The sequence below is a fragment of the Chelmon rostratus genome, chromosome 9 (genome assembly GCF_017976325.1).
Source record: "Chelmon rostratus isolate fCheRos1 chromosome 9, fCheRos1.pri, whole genome shotgun sequence".
In the NCBI taxonomy this organism is placed as follows: domain Eukaryota; kingdom Metazoa; phylum Chordata; class Actinopteri; order Chaetodontiformes; family Chaetodontidae; genus Chelmon; species Chelmon rostratus.
The window spans coordinates 15,353,270-15,376,400 of record NC_055666.1 but is presented as its reverse complement, the minus strand read 5'-3'; the positions used below and the strand labels follow the sequence as shown (position 1 = coordinate 15,376,400).

Below are 23,131 nucleotides of genomic sequence, written 5' to 3'. Positions count from 1 at the left end.
GCAAGCAAAAGCAGCATATGCGTCGTCCAAATAAGGGGAAGCACTTTGCAACAGACAACTGGTTTACACATTTCTCACTCATTCTGATGTCATGTTTGTTGAATCATATATAAACATCAGAGTATCACTTCCATGAAAGGTTAAAAAAAGAGCATTTACGTAAATAGTCAGTTTTACTGCGATAACAGCCGAAGGGAAGTTGATTTAGATACATGATGCATTTGCAATACTGAGAGAGGGAGTGTGCGCAAGTGAGCGAGAGAGAGAGAGAGAGAGAGGAAGTTTGTCTTCCTCTCTCATCACCGAAGGATCTCACTCTTCACCCCTTCAACAACCAAGTGATCAAACATGACGGAAATGTAAAAGGTAATTACATTTAAAAGCCTATTTAATTTTAGCTTTAACAGCTGTTCTGTTGTGGTAATGTTTCCGGTTGGAGGGAGGGAAGAAAGCTGATTTAAACTGCTTAACCAAAGCCAAAAAAAAAAAAAAAAAACCTGAGCCAGCAGATGTCATAACCTTGGCTTGTGGCATGTAAAGTGTGTACCTTTAAAATGTTCTGAAGTGTAGCAGGACATTGTTTGTACTATAAAAATGTGAACATATTCCAGTTGAGCAGTGTTTTTGGATTGGAAGTGCTGAACATTGATATATCTACATGTAGGAAGCATGTAAAGTCACAAGTCTCTGATGCATCAGATGCATGACCATGATGATGGAGTACACAATCACGTGCTGAATATTGAGGAGCCTCCTCTTCTCTTTCAGGAAGATGCTGAGTCCATCCAGTCCAGCCCAGAAGAACCTCGCCGAAGAGGACAGCTCTGGATCTGACACCGGGTCAGAGTTTGGTCTGGAACCTGAGACAGACCGGTTTGGCTTCATTGTGACCAATGGATCCAAAGCTGGGTGAGTCGGTCCACATTTATACTTGTGTAGTGTCATTGAGCTTGGCACTGTCAATCAAAACCAGGTATACTGGTTCTCTGTGTTCATTCTCTTGTTATTCAAACAGGTCAAATGGCAGAAAGACCAGTGAAGTCTGACTTGAGATGAGTCTCTATTGTCTACGTTTCTATTTGCCCTGTCTGGAAAAATATAAAAAAAAATGAAAAATCAAATAGAGTACAAGAAACACACCTCAAGGTCTGTGACCAGCACTTATTTTCATGAATGATTAAAAACAAAGTAGTTTTCATTTGTTGATGATTGTGTTTTTTTCCAGTCAACAATGAACCTATGTATGCGTGTTGCTGGTGATTTATTTGAGGTGAAATATCCAGTATTTCACACAGCAAAAAGCCAAAAGTAGGGAAAATCTGAAAAAATGTACTATGTATGTAATTTTGTGTAACCACAGGTGACCCCTCAAATTTTTCCAACGTCCAAGCTAGGAACCTCTGCTCTGTGTTGCATTAACTTAACACTTAACACTTAAGATTTAAATATTTTCTGGTTGTTTCTGTCAGTATCAGAAGAGATGATTAAAAACAAATTGTTCCCCTGAATGCTGAAAGTTTGCTGGGCAGCATAGCGTTCCTTGAAGTCATTTTCTTTAAAAGCAAGACCACGCATTTCTAAAGAGAACAAATATCTGAAGACCAGTATTTTAATCCATGCTTTTATGAGATAGAACAGCATGTGCATCCAAGACGCAGAGCCAGCTGGGCAAATAGCATGCCACTGCAAAAGGCAATAAGTCAGCAGGTCTTAATGAGAAAGCTGCAGCCTCCAAACAATTTATTTGTTAATAAAAACGTGCATTCTAAATGTAAAGCACGGGCCAAACAGGAGCAAAATGTTTCCGCTAAAAAGTGAAAGAAAGCCTTGTTTACACAGAAAGTAAAGTTTGAACTTCACAGTTGCAGTGGGAGAGCTTAGACGAGGAGACAGCCACATGAAAGGTCAATAAATCCTACAGTTAAACCTTCTGGCAGAAATATTTATAAGTAGCCATTTATATAGGGTCAGCTACTAAACTACTACTCTGTTTTGCCAAGGTAAGTTTAAGTCATTCATTTAAAAGCAGGAGAGAGACACTGTGTTAATGTGGATTTTATAATTCTGTACATGTCGAAAATCAATGCTAGAAAGAGTGCAAACAGGAATTGAGACAGCGTACATGAAAAATACACAGCGTTTCTGCTTTCAGATAATCCCAGCAAACCTTTTCCCAATCAACTGACTACATATTTCCAGTATATCTAATCAACGATGAAAAAAGAAAAAAAAAAACAGGACTGGATGAAACTGTTCAAGATAAGACCAGCAGAGCAAACTGCTACCTGCCGTCTTCACACTCTCCTCATTCATAACATCCTGACCTGTTGCCATGGAGACTTAAAACTGCGACCGTGTGGTTTTCCTGTTTCCTGTCTTGATTTTCTGAGCGCTGTCTTTCTATAATGGCAGCACACCAAAGTGCATGCAGAAAACCTGCACACCGACTTCAAGGGTCTCCAGTTAAATGAGTATGTGAAGTCAATAGACAAGATGCATAAAACGCTATCATTCTTGCATCGAAAATGTTTGCTTCAGAATGCTTATCTGCTGGTTTGTGTGCCATTCAGTGTCGGCAGTGTGGGTCCACCCCCTGAGTTGGTCAGGCAGAGGGAGGCGAAATGGATAAACATCATTGCCCAATGGGATCGCATCCTGTTGAAGAAGACCAGTAAGGTGTGTCCTATCTTAGATAATTAGAACGTATAAACTCCCAAACTCAATGAAGGATGACAGGCCTTTTCCACGAAAGACTTTTTGACATGTCTGAGCAGCAAAAGCATAAGAAATCATAAAACTAATGCTAAATTTCATTTAGCTGCCTCAGTTTCAGGGTCCCGGTGTTGTGCATGCATCTTGGGACGCTTGAATAGAACAGAGTCATAATTGCAACACCTGTGCTTATCTTTCTATGATGAGTCAAAATGTCGTCTGTTACCGACGTCTCTTCAGGTCAAAGTGCAGTGTCAGAAAGGCATCCCAGCCTCACTGAGAGCTAAGTGCTGGCCTCTGCTGTGTGGAGCCACGGACAGGATGAAACAGAACAAAGATCTGTACCAGGCAAGAAATGAAACGCTCTCATTGTGGTGAATGCATTCAAATCAGCAACAACCCCGGATGGCAGGGGTCAGCGATATATTGTCTCAACGGCTGAATCACAGCGTGACCGGTCCTGCAACAGCACGTCCTTGACTGATTGATTCCTTGATTAGAAAATGTACTGACAAGAGTTTGACAATCAATTCATTGCTAATGTCATCAAGCAAATATGACAAATATTTTTCTGCTCCCAGCTTCTTAAATGTTATGATTTAAATGTTAGTTGTAGCACTTGATGCAGTAGATAATGGAAACTGGAAACAAGTCCATTTGACTTGCCTGATGTTGAAGACAAACTGTGACTTAAACTGTCTTTCGTCTCTGCATAGGCTCTGAACTCGCAGTCTGCTCTGCAGAGCTGGGTGGATGTGATCGAGAGAGACCTGGACCGACAGTTTCCTTTCCATGAAATGTTCCTTTCCAAGGATGGACATGGGTTCGAAACATTTTGAATTCTGCTCGTTTCTGTTGACGAGCTACAGTTTATTTAGTCTTCAGTGTGTCTCAGCTGCTAATACTGCGTCTTTACATCGCCGCTTTCTTTGGTTTTCTGCTGCAAAGGTGATTTCCATCTACCCATCATCGGGAGGGTTAAACTTGCGGTATTGTGTAACTGATTATTTGTGCGTGTGTGTAGGCAGCGTGGTTTGTTCCGGGTGTTGAAAGCCTACACTCAGTACCAACCAGAAGAGGGTTACTGCCAGGCGCAGGGGCCTGTGGCTGCAGTGCTGCTGATGAACATGCCAGCCGAGGTACCGATCAATAACACACTTTACCCTTCTGTCCAATAAACAAGCTGCGAACGCGTCACAAAAACATTTCATTCATCTAGATATTGGCATTGTGTCCTATGACACAAACACTGCTTCAGAGGCAGAACCAGCTTGACTGACAACATTCTGGAAACTTATAATTGTCAAAAAATTAAATGAGCTCTTGTCACATCTAAACCGATGTGATGTTGGCAGGAGGCCTTCTGGTGTCTGGTGCAGATCAGTGAGCAGTACCTGCCCGGATACTACAGCCCCCTGCTGGTGAGGACCTACGTAATGTCCCTGACACGTCACTTATTTTTACCCGTTTTACCTCTCATACTTGGTTTCTTACATGAAGGCCCGTAAATTGAATTTTAAAGCTGATTTTTTTTTCTGCTGTAAATTAACTCCAATCCAGCAAACAACAATGGATTCATGAAGGTAATGATGAATCACCTACTCAAAGAAACTTTGTTGATCTCAGTAATCCTTTATTTTACAGGATCTTTGATCTATTGTTTCCTGCATATAACATTTTAATTTCCCCGACGTGGGATAAATAAAGTTTTATCTTTACTTATCATTTCCAAGAAGTTTCTTCTAAATATATTTTTTAAACTCATTACGACAAAGATTGAGACATATTTCCACTGATTTGTATTTTCATTGATAAGCCTTTCATTTTCATAAGTAGCACCATATTTTTATAATTTAGCTTTCCCAAAGAAACTTCTTATTATTAGGAAATTACAGGCCCATGAAACAAATCACCACTTTGATCTCTGATCTCCTGAACAGTCTAAGCATGTGTCCTCCTGCAGGAGGGCGTCCTGTTTGATGCGGCCATGCTGACCTGGGTCTTGAAAAGGGCGTGTCCAGCTGCACACAAACACCTGCAGCACCACGGAGTGGAGCCCCTCATGTTCGCCACTGACTGGCTGATGTGTCTGTTCACACGTCACCTGCCCTTCAACACACTGCTGCGAGTCTGGGACCTCTTTTTCTGCTATGGTACGTCCTCCATATGGGCAGCTGTGGGTTATTTAAAAAAAGGGAGGCAACGAAATATGTAATTCCTTAGATAAAATAATCTGGAATTTTGTGTTACGTCGTATTGTATATCCTGGTATAAGATCGAAGGAAAATACATTTTAATAATACATTTGAAGTTGAAAGCTGAAATTTCCTTTCACCTGATTAAAGTGACATTGGTCATTGGTTGTCTGTGGTTAAAAATAGAAGTACTTCTATACTGTTTTATATATTATAGCATAATCCACTCTTACCTCTCCCCTTCTGTGCAGGGGTGCGGGTGCTGCTCCAGGTGGCAGTGGTGCTGGTGCGTCGGGTGCTGGGCCGGGCTGAGCAGAGGAAGCAGTGTCAGGGACAGATGGAGACTCTGGAGAGGCTGAGGGGTGTCAGGGAGCAGGTCCAACATGAAGACGACGCCTTCATCGCAGAGGTAAGAATGAAACACAAGGCAGATTTTGATGTGAGAAAATCTGGCTTACTGCGGACCAGATACTGATTTCTTTACTGATGTTACTGAGAAAATAATTGCTTTTTAAACTTAACCCCATGTACAGTAGTTTAATAAAACAAAGTTCACTAACTGTCTTTGTACACATGGATCTGTTTACATGTGAGCTCAGCAGATGATACGATTTCATCCACAGCACGTTTAGGACTTCTCGTCCATGTTGGCTTAAAGGTTAAGCATGAAGTGACCGCTTTTTCTACATTTACATACACACTAAGCGCAAAAGCAAAGCCTTTTCACACTGACAGAACGGGCTGCCGGAAACTTAAAACAATGCTCAAACATGAATATTCTTTCACTTTCCATTAAGGCACCAGCCTGTAGAAGCAAGGCTAGATTAGCCTGCAACATGCTTATCATTATTGTGTTATTACCACAATGACCGACCAATTTATTACATTTCTATATGTTTGACTCTGTGGTACTACGTTAATTATGCAACCACGATTCCAAAAAAGTTGGGCAAGCAAACAGTGTTTATCGACAAAGGTTTTACAACTCATCCAATAACATCCTTTATACAATCATGTGTTCACAAAGTGGTGAACCTCGCTCCATCCTTGCTTGTGAGCGACTGAGCCTTTCCAGGATGCTCCTTTCATACCAAATCATGATACTATCACCTGTTACCAATTAACCTGTTTACCCGTGGAATGATCCAAACAGGTGTTTTTGGAGCGTTCCACAACTTTCCCAGTCTTTAGTTGCTCGTGTCCCAACTTGTTTGAAATGCGTTGCTGCATCAACTTCAGAATAAGCAGATATTTACAAAAATCAGTGAAGTTGATTTGTATTATATTGTGCTGTACTGTCTTCAAATGAGCATATATCAAAAAGGATTAGCAGATTATCACATTCAGTTTTATTTATGTTTTACACAATGAGGATGAAATGTAATACCGTGATAAAAACTGTTAATTGTCCAAATTTGGAGAATTACAGTAAAACAAAAGTGAGACCAGCGTTTTTCTTCCTTCCTCAGGTGTGTTCGGTGCCACTGTCAGCCAGAGATCTGGAGAAGCAGACGGAGAAGGAGTTAGAAAAGTGGAGGAAAGACAGACCTTCATCCACCTTTGACCCCAGAGGCCGTTGCCAGGGATACCAGATGGCGTGGACAAAGGCTCGGCAGAACGAGGAAGAACAAGACAGGAAAGAGAGAGAGAAAGGAAACCTGTCTGTCCCTCTTGCTCGCTCGGCCTCCACCCTCTCGCTGTCCCCCTCCATCCTTCAAAAGAAGTGGGGAAAAGGGGGGAAGGCTAACGCAGACGAGTGGGAAGGTGGCGGCAGAGTTGTAAGGCATCTCTCAATGGGAACAAAGGAGAACTGGAAAAGCTGGACGGAGTTAAATTTGAAGATGGTGCAGGGCGTTCAGGAGGAGGACGTAGTTTCAGAGGAACATAAAAAACAGAGCGAGCCGAAACTAACAGGAAACACTGAACAGAAGGAATCTGAAAAGACGGACAACATCCAAAACATACCAACAGAGCAGGAAGATGAAGCAGTTAGAGTAAAAGAACAGACTGAACATGTAGAAACACGAATCACTGAAAAGGAGGAAAGCCAACTCAAAGAGCCGAAAAGCAAAATGCTTACAGAACAGACAGAAGAAACATATGTGGAGACAGAACCAACAAGAGACTCAGAAATTCTTCGACAGAGAGAGGAGCCAGACTCTTACAGCCAGTCACAAGACCTGGAGCAACAGAGTCGCAAAAGCAAAGACCAGGGCATCGAGGTCCAAGACACAAATAAAGATACAGAAAACAAAGAGGCACAAAGTGAACACACAGCTGCTGTGGAGGAAAATCACACTGAGACACAGACAGATACTGATGCAGACACAAACACTGAGGTGGAGACGGAGGTAAACGTAGACCCATGTGAGGAAGACATGATTCAGGCTGACATGAAACCAGAGGAGTGCACAGAAATTGACAATGTGCAGCAGACGCAGGTGGACACAATAACAGAAGGTTCAGAAACAGGAACTCAGACAAGTCCAAGCTCGGAGACGGAAGGCGAGGGCAAGGCCCCAACTGTCGAAGGTCCTACAGTGGAGACAGAGACGCAACAGCAACAGCAACAGCAGGAAGTGATCACAGACAACAGCTCAAAGAGGGATGCATTTGAAGGAAAATACCACAGCACTGAGTCATTAACAGAAACAGACCTTAAACAAAAATCCCACACCCAAACAGAGACACAAACTCATGTACCGGCTCAGACTCAGGAAAAGGTAGAGGAAAACACAGCCACAGGGGAAGAATCTGAGGCTGAAATAGCACAAAAAGACTCAGAACAACACAAAACAGAAGCAGAGACATTAATACTGTGTTCACCTGAATTCATACAACCAAAAGAAGGCACTGACTTAGTGGCCGATGCAGGAGCTGAAGCAGAAATACTAGTTTTAAATGACATTGTGATGGAGTCAAGTGAAGCATTTTCTCAGTGTTCAGAAGAAGAGTGCAGTGCAGTAGAAACTGAATTCACACAGGAAAGAGAAGAAAGATCGCTGACTGATGATGATCAAACACAAGCAGAGGAAACACCAGCAGAAACTCAGATTAACGAGGAGACTACTGACTCCACAGCACCTCCACAGAAGGAGGTGACTTCAGCACAGGAGGGAGAAGTGAATCCCATGGCTGAGCCTGATGGGAAGATGAGTCCAGTAGACACGAGCACCACTGAGGAACCCGCACCTGAACAACCAAAGGTCCAAGCCACAGTGGGTGCTATGGAGGAGGATCAAAGCACAACGAATGTTCAAGAAAACACAGCAGGGGAAGATGACGTCTTCATTTCGACTGAACCAACAGACTCAAATACTGACAGTAACCCGCAAGTGCAAGACAAAGAGTCCCACCCAATAAAAGACCAGACTGAGATGAATAACAGCGGCCTGACACAAGCCCCTGGGCATCGCGGTAGCCGGTCTTCTGGGGATTTCTGCATCCGCAAGTCATCCAGCTCCCGTGGGTCCAGGTTAGGGCGCAGGCTCTCTGAAGATCTCTTCACCATGCCACAGAAAACTAGCCTTTCACAGTCTATCCCTAATCAGACAGAAGTTAAACACACTGAATCACAGTCCAGTCTGGGAGCTGGGAACCCAACCCAAAGTCATCCTAACGTGACTTCAGAAGTCACCTTGTCGCTGTCTGCAGAAGCGACTGAAGGGCCGCAGGTACAGCAGGCGCCGCCCGACCCCCCTAAACGTTTTGGTCTCTTCCGCAGACTGAGAGGAGAGCAGCCCAAAAAGGCCAAAGCAAAGGGGACGCCCAAAATGCAAGTCCCCAAAATCTTGATTCAGGACTTCAGTGATGGAACAGGAACAGAGAAACCAGCCGAGGAAGAGGGGGAGGAGAAACTGAGTTCCAGGGAAAGGAGGAGGAGGCGACGGGAGCGAGAGAGACTGGAGAAAGAGGAGGAGAGGTTGAGAAAGAAGAGAGAGAAGGAGCTGGAGAAGGAGAGGAGGAAACCGCAGACGAGGGGGAAAAGTTTCCAGGTCCAAAAAGAGAAAGGGAGCAGTGATGAGCCTGCAAAGACTGGATCAAAGACACTTAGATACTCTACTTCTTATGCCGAATCTTACTTTTGACAAAAAAAAAAACTTTATTCTTGGATCTGGAGGGATGAGGAGGTGTTTTACTGAGTGCTTCGAACCTCATCCAGATCCTGTCTTACTGTCCTGTTGAGGAGCTAGTTTGAGTTCCACACTGGTTGATGTGCGGGGGCCCCAAATCTCTGTCATACTTGAACATTTTGACATGTAAATAAATAATAAAATAACGTTAACATACTTTTGAAAAATATGTCTCTTTTATTTAGGAGCTTTTTTTCGTTGCGCCTCGATCAGACTCAAAATAAACAGGAAGTGCTTCATGTCCACTTTCACATAATACCATATTTTCAAGTCAAAATTCACATTATATTCGAGTAAAAAGTTGGAATACACTGGCAGTGACCATCCTATGCTGTACTGTACAGTCTTTGCATATTTTTTCCCATGTAAAAAAGAATCCGGTAAAGATGGAAAATAAGTGTTCGAGGTGACAGTGTCTTTTCAGGTGCTGCAGGTGGCATGTGTGTGAAAGCAATACACAAACACATTTTCAGGTCAGCCCATCTCTCTCCTCTCCATCCGTCACTCTGCTTCACTGTGTGTCATCCTCACTGTCACTGGCCAACACTTCCTGACTTGTCACTGGTTGAGTGGACATCTGAGAAGATGGAGGAAGCACTGATCCAAAGAACAGGGAACAGAACTGTGGGAGGGCAGCACAGGACAAAAACAGAATATTATAATTTATTTTTAATGTAAAACACATGATTGTTACCCGAAGTCCAGTCCTGACGTGATTTGCCAAGACAAGACAAAACTTTGAGATCTGACACAAAAACACTCGAATCTGAACTCATGTTCGTCACTGGGGTTTATCTAATTAGAGAAGTTGAGACTCATCTTTCGCTCAAGTCACAGACCCCTCATACACAAACAGACAGCTTCCCCTCCTGTTAGATATTTATCTACCAGCTTTTTTCCATTTTTGTCTGAGCCCTTTAATTACTCAATCTCTTCATGTGAGAACTAGGCCCTACCTTTTTATTAGGTGGTCTTGCTGAATCGCCCGTTTCATCTTCCTCCTCCTCACTGCATAGCCTTGACCTTTGATTGGCTGCAGCAGGCTGTTTTGAACATGTGGAATTAGCTGACGGGGGTGTGGGTGGACCTGTAGCAGAGGGACCTGGTGCAATACTGGTATCCATGGTGATGAGGTAGGAGTCGATGTCGTCATTCATGAAGTCATCAGGAGGGGGCGGGGGTGTTGGTGCTCTGAGGGGAGAATGAAGGGAAATATGACATGAATGACAAAGAGAAAGGTCAGACATATCTCTGTATGGCTCCATACTGAGTTTCATTGAGCAGCCTTTTAGTCAAACAAATTCACTAATATTCCTTAACGCTGCTCTTTACCCAGTCAGAAACCATTTGTCAGAGTCCAGGATTTGTTTAAAAACTGCTAAACTGCATCCAAGGTTTTGTCTCAGACAGACTAATTGAAAAATTAAGCCCACTGGTGTCGGATACCAGTTACACTGTTCATCCGTATGGCTTCTTTTGGAAATAATTTGTAATTATCATGCAGAGCAGTCACGTCAATTGGTGGCTGAAGATGTAAATACAAACAGTTTTTGTTGGGGAAGTACTGTATGTTGTATGCTAATCATCCCAGTCCGAGACTAGCAGGACATCACACTCAACTCCAGTTTGCAGGAACGTAGGCGAAAATATCAACCCCTGCCCATGTCTATTACCCAACATGCTTTATGCATGACTGATAATGGAAGTGCTGAGAATTCAGCCTCACACACGCCCAATGCATCATGTGCGCTACATTTATGACAATTGTACATTGAAAGATTTCATCTGATTTTACCTTTTCTAGGGCGACATTGTTGTTTGCGTCAATTTAACAGGATTTTACGACCAAACTGTCGCTATACTCTGCCACAGTCAACTGATTCTCCACTCAGAGGATGTCAAAAGTAAGGTGTCTTTTGAACAGTTGTCCTCAATTACAACTTTGATTCCAAAAAAGTTGGAACACAAAAAGGATTAGCAAGTTATCACATTCTGAATAAATTATGTTTCACACAGCTTCCAACTTATTTGGAATCAGGGTTGTGTATTCTTGTCCATCAGGCAGGGTCTCTGCAGGGTAAATGGTGGCAATTTTCTGCCTGTCATTACAACAGAAGAAACCATTTGGATGAAAAGCAAAACATTTTTATATCTACTTTGTTCTACTAGTGGCCTTCTCTAACACTGGAGTGACAGGAAACATTTCAGTCCCACATCATCTTATGCATCCACTTTTGTTTAAATGTTACCTTCTTTTGTTTTTTGTACGGCGGTTGAGGTCATCAGACAGAGTGGCCAGCACAAAGTTCCCCTCCAGGACACTGTCTGTTACTGAAAGCACTATAGGGCTGACACACACACACACACACACAATGTAAATGTCAGTACATTTTGGTAACACAGGTGATGAACGAACATCTGTATGCTGTTGCTAACCTGCAGCATCAATATGCTTACCTGCCTGGTTCATCAAAAAAAATAGAAATAGGGAGACCAGTAGCCTCTGCAAACAACAACAAACCCTGGAGGAGAGATGACAGAAACTTAATTAGCAAACCTCCATAATAAGTAAATCAATGCAATACATCTTTATTTTAAAGAAATATCAACCACAGCATATTCTTAACTGTCTGCAAATTACCATCAGTGTCCTTTCCCTCAAAACACTTCTCTCCCTCTCCACAATTTTCCAATCTTCTCCCTCCCTAGGATCCTCCTAATCATTTTCTTTTGTTCTGTCAACCCTCCCTTTGTCCTCTGTCTCACCCGTAACTCCTTCAGACAAAAGGTGACGCTGTTGTGAGTCCGCACGGAAAAATGGTCGAACTCGTCTGAAGCCAGACACAGCTCTGTCAGCATGGCCTTCGACTGGTCTGAGAGGGAGACAGACAGTGAGAGAAGCAGTGAGAAAAGTGAGTGGAGGACAAAAGCTTTATTACTTTACATTCTTAAATTATATTGTTGTTAATTCTAGAAAAACTATGTACATCTACTCGTAAGAGACAACCAAGACTACACAATGCAACTCTGCCTTTCTACCACACAAGGGCACCACTGGGTTCATATCTATCCTCTTTCCATTTATTGCATTATTTCACCATGTCACTAACAGCAACATAAAAGTGATGCTTTCTTGTTTTTGTAATGCAAAACTTTGTTGAAAGTTGCTGCTGTACTGACTGAATACACCATTTGAGACTTCTGTAAATTTGTTAAAAAGCTACCCTGATTACAAAGAAGTTCTGTCGAACCAAAATGTTTATCTTTCTTATTCTACATTACTTGGATACTCGATGTAAGATTAGCAAGATACAAATGAAGAAACAGAGAGTTAGGTCTTTGGAAAAACACAGTGCACAAGTGTTACAAACAAGCATGTTTGTAGCTGCTGAGTTAAAAAAAAAAAAAGAAAAAAAAAAGAATACCAAGTCACCTTCTTCCTCCACATGGTTCCTGACCCACATCCGCTCATCACTCACGGACACAGTCACTTCTTCCAGAGAAGGAGGGAAGTGCACAACTGTGTCCACCAGCAGCCTGAGAGCAAGGGAAAACAAAAAGTGAGCTGAGTGAGGAAGGACATAAAAAAAAACAAATGTAGTCTAAAAATATCTGTATCAGCCTTAAAAATCCCTTATTTTGAAACACCAATTAAAAGGCAATAGGAAAACCAGATACAAATATAGAAAGAGAGACTGACAGATCTCTAATATTTTCCTAAAAAAGAAAGTTTAAATATTTTACAGACCTGGGCTGGGATCTGAATACATTGGCAGAGCTGTCTTTATCAAAAACTGCCTGTAAGCTTTCACTGTCCTGAAAAGACAGGTTATGTGTCTTCAGGAGACCTGCAGAGAAAATACCAAACACAACCACATAAATGACAAGCAATAAAAGCATGATGTGCTACATGAATGAACATGTGTCAGTTTAAATAAGATGTAATCCTTTTGAAATCATGCATGTGAAACACTGTGAAGTGAGAAGGAAATGAAGCACTGATACCGTGTTTGCAGTGCAGGGTGAAGGTGAGGCGGTCCTTCTGCTCATCCAGCTTGATGTGACACTTTTCCACTGTTTTCTCCAGCGACACAAGAGACCTAAATACAGCCTGCACACTCTGACTCACACATAGAGAAACACAAGATGGATTACAAAAGAATAAAATTAAAGCGACAAGACCTGTTAATATGTATTTGAATAATTCCGGTATTAACCCTCTACACTGAAAACAACATCTTAGTCACAATCAAGGACATATCAAACATGACCGGCCTTACTTTAATCTAAGTAAGTACTCTAAACAGTTAACACAAGGAAGCACAGAGGTTTCGCAAAATTTGCACAAAGATAGCATCAAAGCAAAACCACGGTAGCAACATGACCGGAAAGATAGCTTCTGAAGTTAAGAAACTCTGATGTTCATTCATTAGTCAGACTCTGCTGTGAATCATGTAAATATCCATATGTATTGTATGAAAGAATGATTGTAATAATATCAAACAACAGGTGGTGATGTTGATGGAGTACTTGAGCTCATTTGATAAGGCTTTGGAGATGTATGCCATACAAAAGAAGGTTGGGAACCACTGACATAGCACATTAAAATCTATGCAAATTTATTGAATATGACACCTAAACTCTGTACAGCATCAGAAGAACCATAGCTCATCTTTTTCTCTCAGCGCACCTTTATTGCCATCTTGCAGCGGAAGGCGTACCCACTGGGGATAGTGTACCTGCACAAGAAATGGGTGTGGAAGTTGGATTAAGGCTCCTAGAGATGACACACAAAAATTTGATGTTCAGTGACTCACTCTCTCTCTTTCACACACACACACACACACACACACACACACACAGACACCACAGTGTCGTTTATACACAGGCACACAGTCTGCACCTGCTGAAGAAGAGTGGTGCAAACAGGAAGCAAGCATATGCCGACCGGGAGGAGTTCACAGACCGCAGGGCCAGCTACAAGAAAAAAAAGACTCAAATGAGTATTATTCATTGACGCAAACGGTGCACCAACAGGAAACAACGCGACTATATGCATTGCAGGAGGAAGTGATGGTGTATATGGCAATATCAGAGAAGCTTACCCCATCGTCCTGAGGCTCAACATAGAGATCGTCACCGATCCTGGACAGAGAATGGATGGCTTTGGCCAGCACTGGTACATACACAGTACATAGACACACACATACACATACACACAACCGAATTACGATACAGCTAACTATTATCATATGTTGATGTTCTAGTTAAAACAGGGCTGACAAAAGCAGGAAGTGTTTGTTACCTTTCACGTTTCCTCCCGTCACGACGCAGTCCATTTCTACAAATAAGGCTAACTAAAGTTGGATACTTCTTTTCCGTTACGTTAGCAAATTTGGCTAAACGTTAGCCGAAAAAAGCGGCTAAACACCACCAAGAGGTGAACTAGTGGGTTTTAATAGTTTGCACATTCAACCGAAATCCTCTAAGTGCTTACAACATAATACATATAGTTCTAACTTAATTTTTACATTTTAGTTTCTACAGCGGTTCGACTACCAATCTTTGCGTTGTTTACGCCGCCATAACCCGCTTCCGCACTGTTGACCAATCAGAAGCGCAAGAAGTCAAAGGGGCGTGGGACTAAACGAGATTACACGCATGCGCAATTATCTTCTGAATTGACAGCTGCGTGTTTTTCAACAGGTTCTTTCTAAATACATGAAGTTGGAATATTCATGTTTGACATGAGATTATCATGGAGGACAAAGAAATTGAGTTGTTGTAAATGATTATATGGCGTCACTATTAATGTGAATTAAGATTTTGTTGATTATTAGGTCAATGCAATGCTTATATTGAAGTTATGTCAATGTTGGGAATCTACTACTACATCTACTCAAGTACTGTAATGTAATTCTGAGATAATTGTACTTGATTTGTGTATGTACATATTGCAATATATTTCCATTTTATACCACTTTACAGACAAATATTGTTCTCTTTATTACATTTATCTGACAACAAGTTACTTTGCAGAAATTTTAAATACCAAACATCTGATGACCATAAACATTATGATGCATTTTTATACATTAAACTATACAACAGAACATAAATTATGTACATTTGCTCTGCCTTAATCAGCAACACTATATGTATGTTACATAACAATGACATAACGATATGGTAATATTTAATAATATAAAAAACTTTTCTCCATGCACCAGAAAAAATACCCTTAAAAAAATAATAGTAGTAATACTTTACTACTATTATTATTATTGCTATTATTATTATAGCGTTTGTGGGAAATGGAAAAGGTGGGAAAGCAATATAATATGAAAATAATCAGCTGGTGGCTAACATCAATAAATATGAATAAAAACAAATAACTTCTTTGCTCTCCAGTCTCCTGTACAGTGTCACATTAGGGGATTATACACGTAAATTCTAAAACGTAATTACAAACTAATAAACTAAATCAGATTTTATTCTTACAACAACAGTAAAGACCTGTTTACACATTGTTAGTTCACAAAAAAAGACAATAGAGTTCACAGAGTTCCTATAAAATGGGTTATTCCAAAGGCCATTGCTGGCATTTTCATATTTCTTTCATTCTGAAGACATATAAATAGCAGCTGCTTGCTAAAAAATGCCCTGTAATTACCATTCGAGGGTCACAGCGGTGAGAAAGGGTGTGTGTGTGCACATGTGTGAGCGAGGGAGCCAGGGAGAGGAATAGGAAGGAAGGAAAAGCAAATAGAAAGATGGGCAGAGAGAGTGAGGGAGAGTCACTGTCTGAGCACAATTATCTCACCTCACTGGTCTTTCTCGCTGGTCTACTTCAGTGTGTAAGATCTGAGGAACGCTGCCAGGCACCGTCTCTCCTCCCTTCGCTGATGACTGCTGCCAAAGAGGTGTGACTAAAACAACCTTTGTATCCTGAAACCACGTACATTTGGCGAAAGAGGGAGACCTTGAAAAGACACGAGAAGACAAAAGTCAGAGTGCTGCTGAAACTATTGAGGATTATGGAGGAGTGGAGGCAGTGTGGCAAGCAGCCTACACAGAGAAAAAGAAGATTTTGTATCCTACCAGAGGAAGTAAAACCTGAAGAGACTGACCTGTCTTCATACTTGTCATGAGAAACTGTTAAGAAGATAATGGAAAAAGATTGGAATACGAAAAAAGAGGGAAACAACCATCAGAAGCGTCTTAACAGCAAAAGTTGGAGAAAGGGGTGATGTGAAACACACAGCTCATCTCTTCTGTCATGGTCTCCAGCCTCTTTTTAAAGCAACACATTACATAAGCCTGTGTGGAATCCATCCTTGTTTAGTGGATTACATTAGAGTGTTTGCATGCACTCATCGTTTTCATGCTTTTCTGTGACTTCTTGATTTAAAACACAGCAGTTCTGTTCCTAGATGTCTCAGTCGGGTAATTCAGCAGACACTCAGGCCTTGCTGCAGTCCATGCTGCAGAGACTGAAGCTCCAGTCAGGAAGAGAGGGCCAGGCATACCTGCACACACCTGTACCCATTACAACTGCTTCCACATGGGGGCAAGGTGGAGAAAGAGGAGCCTCCAACCTCCAGAAAGTGACCAGCAGTCATGTAAATGGCTTTGAGTTCTGTACTAATGGTATACCCTCGAAAGAGTTCGGGATCTCTGCAGCGGACAGTAACTGCGGCCTCAAAGGTGGGGTAATAAACCCACCAGGTCTCGGCTGTAACGTGGACAGGGGTCTCATTTCCTTCCCCAACCAGAGAGACAATACTGATGGTGGCATGGGTGAGAACAGGGTGTTGGGACAGGCCACACAGCCTGGGATCACCCCAACAGGAATAGGGCAGCTGTTTCCTGCTAAATCACTTATGGATGCTGATATCACTTCCTTTGAGAGGACTGATAGGGACAGGGTGAGGTACACCCCTAATAATAAAGATGCTGCAACAAGCATGGGACAGAATCAGGACCATGACCAGGGCTTTACACCCAAAGTCTATGTGTGGTCCTCGAAGCCCTCGGAAGCAAATCTTGGCACAGGAAGTCAAGATGATGAAGTGTTCCATATGGGAAATGGAGGTTTTGGAGCTTTGGCACAAAGTAAAGACATGCAGACTGTCCTGACTGACCAATACTCAACAAACAGCAGCCTGAGAAGAAAACAGCGATCATCTGAGAACAAAACGAGAAGATGGACTCAGAAGATCAAGGAGAGATGGAGGGACAGGCCGGGGAGTTTTGGCAAAAAGGAAAAAGAAGAAGAACAGAGGGAAGGCCAGAAGAGTGAGCAAGGGACTAAAGTAAGTAGTGCAATGTGATCATACTTGTTTTATGTAGAAAAATAAACATCTTCAGGTGAAACTGCAACTTGTTTTCTTCACAGATTCCACCTCAAAACCAGCTGCTGACAGCAGAAACTCTGATCATAACATCAGATAAGGAGGACGGACGGATCGTCCCTTCACTGGACAGCAGTGATCCCAGCAAAACCCCTCTGACAGGCACAGAAGACGGCACTAATGAAGGGTACACAAGGTAATCAATCGAGAAATTTTTCTAAACAAGTAAAAATACACCCAAACAAACACTGAAGTCAGCATGAGACAGGCTATAAGCTTTAAAGTAATTTTTTTTATTTGTCGCTCAGCCCTGAAGCAACACGAGTACAATATGTGAGGTATTTCTGACACATTTCCAGCTGCAGTTTTGAAATTAGTATGCACTAATATTTGTTCTCTCCAGTGTGCCTGTCTGGTCTGATGTGCCAAACACACCCCTGTCACTGACAGCGTCTGTCATCGCCCATCAATAGTCACTTTCACATTGCAAAACTCTTCCTTGAATGTGAACAACAAATGTCAACAAAACCATTGATAGAAGAAGTATTCATATGTTTCACTTAAGCAGTAATACCACAATGTGAGAATAGTGTTTGGGAAATAACTATGAGCAAATGTTCTTGCAGTGAATTAGACAAAGGTACTCAATATGCATACACAATAGCCCTTGTCTGTGTTATATAATCATACATTATTATACTATGACTGATCGTCTAATGTGTAAACTGTATTTTAATTATAGTGCAGGTTGTGGTGAAGTTTATGAATGGTTGGGTAGTTTAATGTACTGGAGCAATGCATCCTATTTTATATGTGTATTATGGATTTTTATCTTTTAAGTCTGCAAACTAGTAATTACAGGTGTCAAATAAATGTAGGGGAGTAAAAAGTACAATATTTCCCTCTGAAATGTAGTGTGGAGAAGTATAAAGTAGCATAAAATGGAAACAATGAAGTTAAAAACAAATACCTCAAAGTTGTACTCAAGCAGTGTTTGAGTAGATGGAGATGAAACACTCTCTCTCTCTAACACACACACACACACACACACACTGAGAGAACTACCCATAAAGGATGCCAGCAAATCCCATTAAAAGCCAGAAACCACCAATAAGTTAATGTTTCTCTCAGTACTTTAAGGGTCTCCGTCCTCTGAAGCACTCAGCCCACAGTTCACCTGTTCCCACTGTTCACACAAGACTGATATCTCTAGAAACGAGTCACAAATATACACTTTTATTCTTGAAAAAGGCTCCAGAATATCCTGAAACAGCTGGGCGCTGTAGCTTTTGGCAAATGTTATCCGGCAGGAGTAAATAGTGTATTTGTTGGGGACAATTTTCAGCAGTGGAATAATACACCTCTGGTGATTTAGTGCACCGATTCCTGAACAGCCAATTTCTGCAGTTGCAGCTGGAAAGTTTGTTCGTAGCTTAAGAAAAAAAGATTAAACATATTTGTGTTTCAGAGCAAAATAAATCTAATAAGTGTGAGGCTGATCTTTATCCGCCACCACGAACAATCAGCCGTTTGACTGCATGGGACACCAGACTGAGTGAGCTGAACACCCCATTCTGAGAGATCAGCAGGAGCACAGAACTAAAGCTGACCACTGAAAAATGAGAAAACAAATGTTAACATGGACAACAGGATAAAAAAGAATACTGTAACAATTTAATGCAATACCTTAGACAAAGTATGACAAGAGTATCTATGACACCAGGAGAGTGGAGGATAAATTCATTGTTTGTTTTCTTCTTTCATTTGTAATTTTGGCTGACAGATTCTATTCTCTTGTGCCAGGTCTACGAGTGACTTTGACATTGGCCTGGGCTCATTTAGCTTACTGGAGGAGATTGTCATGGGTCAAGAGTGGGCCAAGTTCCTAAACCCAAACCAATCAGCCGCCTCAGCCAATCAGAGGCCATCAGAGACACTCAAAATCCCGCCAAATCCTCATGATAGCCGTCAGTCACCTGAGATTTTGAACCACCAAGGAGATGTGAACAACCAGTGGAGCTTCAGGGGCACCGAAGCGACACCAGATTCAGATTTAAGCATGGCACAAATATCGCCTGGTGCTTTCCTACCTGTCGGCATGGATGTTTCAGAAGGAAGGCGACAGCAGTTTGCTCACAGAGAGACGGACCAGTCAGAACCCATGGAGCATGGACATACCCAATCACATGTGCGGTGTGGAGACAGTGCACCGGGACAGCAACTGAGACCTCTCTCCTTAGTACAGGTTGCATACTTGTTCTGATGCTCATCCTCTCAAAATGAATGATTTTACTATACCATCAACATGAAAACACATGTAAGCACTTCCCTGAACTTAACTTTTGTCAGTTTGTCACCCTGTTATCTGTTTGAAATTGCAGCCTGCAGACATTCTGAACAACTCGCTGCTGAAGAGCAGAGTCCACCTCAACAGAAAGAGACAGCATCAGCCAGCTGAGAGGAGAGACGAGAGACTTCCAACAGAGAAGCGAAGTGATTCAAAAGAGGCAGACAGAGGTCACAACCAGTTAATACTCTGTATAGTCGCATATTTTTGGTTTTTGAATTGACGGCTGTCAGATGTTTGTTGCAGCCGAAAAAAACTCAGCTCTCTTGTCTGCTGTCTTGCAGGGGGGTCCATATCTTCAGTGAGTCCAACAAGCAGCCATGTGATGGCAGAGACAGGAGAGTCATGTGATGACGTCATACCTTTATACGTCCTAAACTCTCCTCCTCCACCACCTCTCTGCTTGTCTCCTGTGACTCCTTCTGCTCACGCACCCAAGGGTGTCCTCAAACACTCCATATCCCAGGATTCAGAGTCCTCGGTGGAAATAGTGACGAAAAGGGTAAGTTTAAAAAAAAGTTTATAACACTGCCTCCTTGTGGTATAAAATGTGAAAATGCCACCTACACAGTGTGCACATGTCCATAGTCCACACTTGATGCTAATTCTAAACAGGTTTGAGTATGTAGCATGTCAAGAAAGTTTACTCAAAACGCTCAAAATTAAAACAACTGACTTCTGAGTGTGCTGCCCACACTGTTCTTCCACAACGCAAAGCACAAAGCAAATGAAGGATGTTTTCACAGCTGGAAAAAACTGTAGGTGGTAAAACCCCCAGAAACATCTCAGAAAACAACACATTTCGAAAAATTATTTTGCTGTCTCTCTCATTAAGTTTAAGTAAAAGAGATAAAAAGCCACATTATGATTGGCTTTGCACGGTGAATGTAGTCTGTTGATTTTAATAGTTTAGCATAGATTAGTGCTGTACACAGTCAAGTACTCTAATATGGATTGGGAGATGATTTATGTTGCAGCTGGATGAGGCTGAACTGCTCATCGACTGTAGATGTAATACGTTTTGTTCAAAAATGAGATTATTTAAGTAAAGTACATTTTTTCATGCACAAATAAAACTCCTGGAAAAACAGGAGTTACAGACGTTTTGATATTGTTGATATTGTCTGCACAATAACATGTATTTTTTAATGAAATTGTCTGTTTTTTGTAATGTTGGCAACATTTTTTTTACAGTTTAGAATTTTCTGAACAATTTCAGAATCCTTTCCAAGATGGTATAAAAAGAATGATGTAATTTGGTCCTAATTAGGGTAACTAGGAATGTTGTAAAACCATGTAAATATTCATTCATTATGCTTTCCTCATATATGTCGAATTTACTGTTTGTTTGAGTGATGAATGTTAAATATAACGTTTCAGAAAGCTGAGTAAATCTGACATTGAATGAACTACTTCTTCTCTTCATCTTTCCTTCTTTACTCCTTTCATCGTACTCTGGATCAGAGGCGAGTCGAGGAGAACCGGCGGGTTCGCTTCTCAGAGGAGGTGGTGACCATAGCGCCTCCAGAGCTGGATCTGGATGCGACAGACTCAGAGGAGGATTCAGGAGCAGAGGAGGACTCTGTGGTAGAGCAGGAGAGTGAGGTGGAGCAGGCAGTGATGGAGCAGGTGGCACCTGCACGCCGGCCTACTCTTCCTGCCTGGATACTGGCTCTGAAGAGGAGGAACACGGGGAGGAAGCACAGATAGTGAAACAAAAAATGAATGAAAAATAAATCTAATCAGGTGAGATTGCTTGTCTCAAAAGCAGCTTCATCTGGTTTGAAGGAACCCTCATATTAATTCAATCATAACCTCACCTTTACTTTTTTTGTTACACTTGTCTGTGAGACGTATGAACTTAAGGCTTAACAGACAACTAAAGGCCACGTTAAGATGAAAGTTTGCAGACTTTCTGTCTGGACACCTCATGCACTTCTGTGTTTGTTGCTCCTCGTCCCACCACCGTGTTGAGACTATTTCAAGCCTTTGCAACTACAACCATCTACATACCGCAAGCATTGAATCAGACTCATGCCACATCACACAGTGCCAACGTGGCATCATCGCTTATAAGCCGATTTGGTTGCCATATGACATATTGTGTTGATGTCCTCTTCTTCCTCCTCCTGTCTCACACTGTACAACAGCAGACGACTCTCTGGTCTGCTGTGCGTGTCACTCTGTCTCTCAGTAATGGCTCAATGTCCGGCCATCCTGGAAATTCAACCCCAGAGGAGGAAAGAGATATTTAGAGCTGAAGTGGCTGCAGACTGCCAGTGGTCTCTGAGAGTCTACAGCTCTCTGTTCAACTCTTGAAATGTTGAAACCATATTTTGAATCCATTTGCTTGCTGCCTCTCCATGTTTCACTGTGGCACACGCATCCAGCCTTGCTTGGCCTTCAAATGCTGTTCTAGCCGTCAAAAAACTTTTCACAGACGAGCTACAGAGGCAGCCCTCAGAGAGATAGAGCCCCTCGTGGCATTGTGTATCATATTCTGTCATTTCCTTTCCATGCATTTTATCGATTTATGTAATTAAATTAGGACATCAAACTTGGTGGCTAACTGCTGTCAGTTCCTCTGTGGCGTCCCTTCACAGCTATCTTCTCTCATAAATCACTGTCAGAGCCATTAAGAGGCTCTTTAGCTCAACTATTAGTGCCCCAGGCACTAAAATGTACAGTATGTGGGTGAGAAAGAGAGCAAGAAAAGTAGCTAAATGTCTGAGATGAAAGTGTGGGAGTGAATCAGAGAAATAAACAGATAATTTTTAGACTCATTTTGGATTGTCCGGACAAAAAAAAAAAAAGAAGAGGACTTACATTAGTCCATTAGTCTGTCCAGTAACATTCCTACTGTGCATCATCACCCAGAAGTAGCCTAATAATGGTCCATTTGTAAACCTCAAACCACACACGCAATTACCCTACTGCTGTCCCCTCCCCTAACACACACACACCATTATCAACCATGTCATCATTAAGGGACTGTTTGTGCTTTTAGTTGTGCAGGACGGAGACAAAGGGCAGTTGGTGAGTGTGCGAACACGACAAGAAAGAGAAATACTCCAAAATGTTACGCAAATAAGTTTATTCTCAGCACAGGTGGGGTTTTTTTTGTATTCAACATGTTTTTCAGATTCTGGCTCGTTCGAGCAAAGCTAACTGAAAACGAGAAGGGGATTTATTCAGGTTTAATATTTTGGCTGACAAACAGGAGGTTGCAGTTTATTGGAGTTAAGACGCCGTAAAACGTCTTGTAAAATGAAACTGCTCACAATAAAATAACATTTTTACTACAGGATGTTTCCCTCTGAGTTTAATGACTGTAGTTTGAACTTAACTGTATCTAAATGGTGAAGAGTTTAACCTTTTTTAGGGGAACTA

General features: G+C 41.8%; 3 protein-coding genes across 4 annotated transcripts; 2 read left to right on the top strand and 1 right to left on the bottom strand.

Annotated features, from left to right (window-relative positions):
* Nucleotides 1-265: 265 nt before the first annotated feature.
* On the top strand, nt 266-9,053 carry tbc1d10c (TBC1 domain family, member 10C). Of its 2 annotated transcripts, XM_041944631.1 has the most exons (10): nt 266-366; nt 769-909; nt 2,571-2,676; nt 2,953-3,060; nt 3,429-3,535; nt 3,737-3,851; nt 4,068-4,133; nt 4,676-4,865; nt 5,159-5,316; nt 6,377-9,053. In XM_041944631.1, the coding sequence occupies exons 2-10, from the start codon at nt 773-775 to the stop codon at nt 8,993-8,995; spliced, it is 3,606 nt and encodes a 1,201-aa protein (XP_041800565.1). In that variant the 5' UTR covers nt 266-366; nt 769-772; the 3' UTR covers nt 8,996-9,053. The 2 variants fall into 2 exon arrangements, with proteins under 2 accessions (XP_041800565.1, XP_041800566.1); XM_041944632.1 differs by lacking the exons at nt 266-366; nt 769-909; nt 2,571-2,676; ... (2 more) ...; nt 3,737-3,851; nt 4,068-4,133 and adding an exon at nt 4,275-4,295.
* Nucleotides 9,009-14,628, bottom strand: rad9a (RAD9 checkpoint clamp component A). Its single transcript, XM_041944634.1, has 12 exons — nt 14,346-14,628; nt 14,146-14,216; nt 13,944-14,017; nt 13,731-13,779; nt 13,046-13,160; nt 12,789-12,888; nt 12,474-12,577; nt 11,807-11,913; nt 11,498-11,562; nt 11,290-11,388; nt 9,997-10,231; nt 9,009-9,662 (listed from the first exon to the last, which is right to left on the bottom strand). Exons 1-12 carry the CDS (start codon nt 14,377-14,379, stop codon nt 9,552-9,554), a joined length of 1,164 nt encoding a protein of 387 aa, XP_041800568.1. The 5' UTR covers nt 14,380-14,628; the 3' UTR covers nt 9,009-9,551.
* On the top strand, nt 13,981-23,043 carry zgc:113229 (uncharacterized protein LOC550612 homolog). Its single transcript, XM_041944633.1, has 7 exons — nt 13,981-14,219; nt 15,895-17,355; nt 17,439-17,590; nt 19,198-19,639; nt 19,776-19,911; nt 20,026-20,243; nt 21,206-23,043. Exons 2-7 carry the CDS (start codon nt 16,474-16,476, stop codon nt 21,449-21,451), a joined length of 2,076 nt encoding a protein of 691 aa, XP_041800567.1. The 5' UTR covers nt 13,981-14,219; nt 15,895-16,473; the 3' UTR covers nt 21,452-23,043.
* Nucleotides 23,044-23,131: the final 88 nt, after the last annotated feature.

Bases quoted from the DNA above. Each gene is read 5' to 3' on its own strand.
- zgc:113229 (XM_041944633.1), top strand. From the start codon at position 16,474: ATGTCTCAGTCGGGTAATTCAGCAGACACTCAGGCCTTGCTGCAGTCC. The intron at 19,640-19,775 runs GTTGCATACTTG...TTGAAATTGCAG, and splicing joins GACCTCTCTCCTTAGTACAG to CCTGCAGACATTCTGAACAA. The intron at 20,244-21,205 runs GTAAGTTTAAAA...ACTCTGGATCAG, and splicing joins TGGAAATAGTGACGAAAAGG to AGGCGAGTCGAGGAGAACCG.
- rad9a (XM_041944634.1), bottom strand. From the start codon at position 14,379: ATGGACTGCGTCGTGACGGGAGGAAACGTGAAAG. The intron at 13,780-13,943 runs GTGCAGACTGTG...TTTCTTGTGCAG, and splicing joins GCACCACTCTTCTTCAGCAG to GTACACTATCCCCAGTGGGT. The intron at 11,563-11,806 runs GTGAGACAGAGG...TCTCTCCTCCAG, and splicing joins TTTGTCTGAAGGAGTTACGG to GGTTTGTTGTTGTTTGCAGA.
- tbc1d10c (XM_041944631.1), top strand. From the start codon at position 773: ATGCTGAGTCCATCCAGTCCAGCCCAGAAGAACCTCGCCGAAGAGGAC. The intron at 3,061-3,428 runs GCAAGAAATGAA...GTCTCTGCATAG, and splicing joins AGAACAAAGATCTGTACCAG to GCTCTGAACTCGCAGTCTGC. The intron at 4,866-5,158 runs GTACGTCCTCCA...CCTTCTGTGCAG, and splicing joins GGACCTCTTTTTCTGCTATG to GGGTGCGGGTGCTGCTCCAG.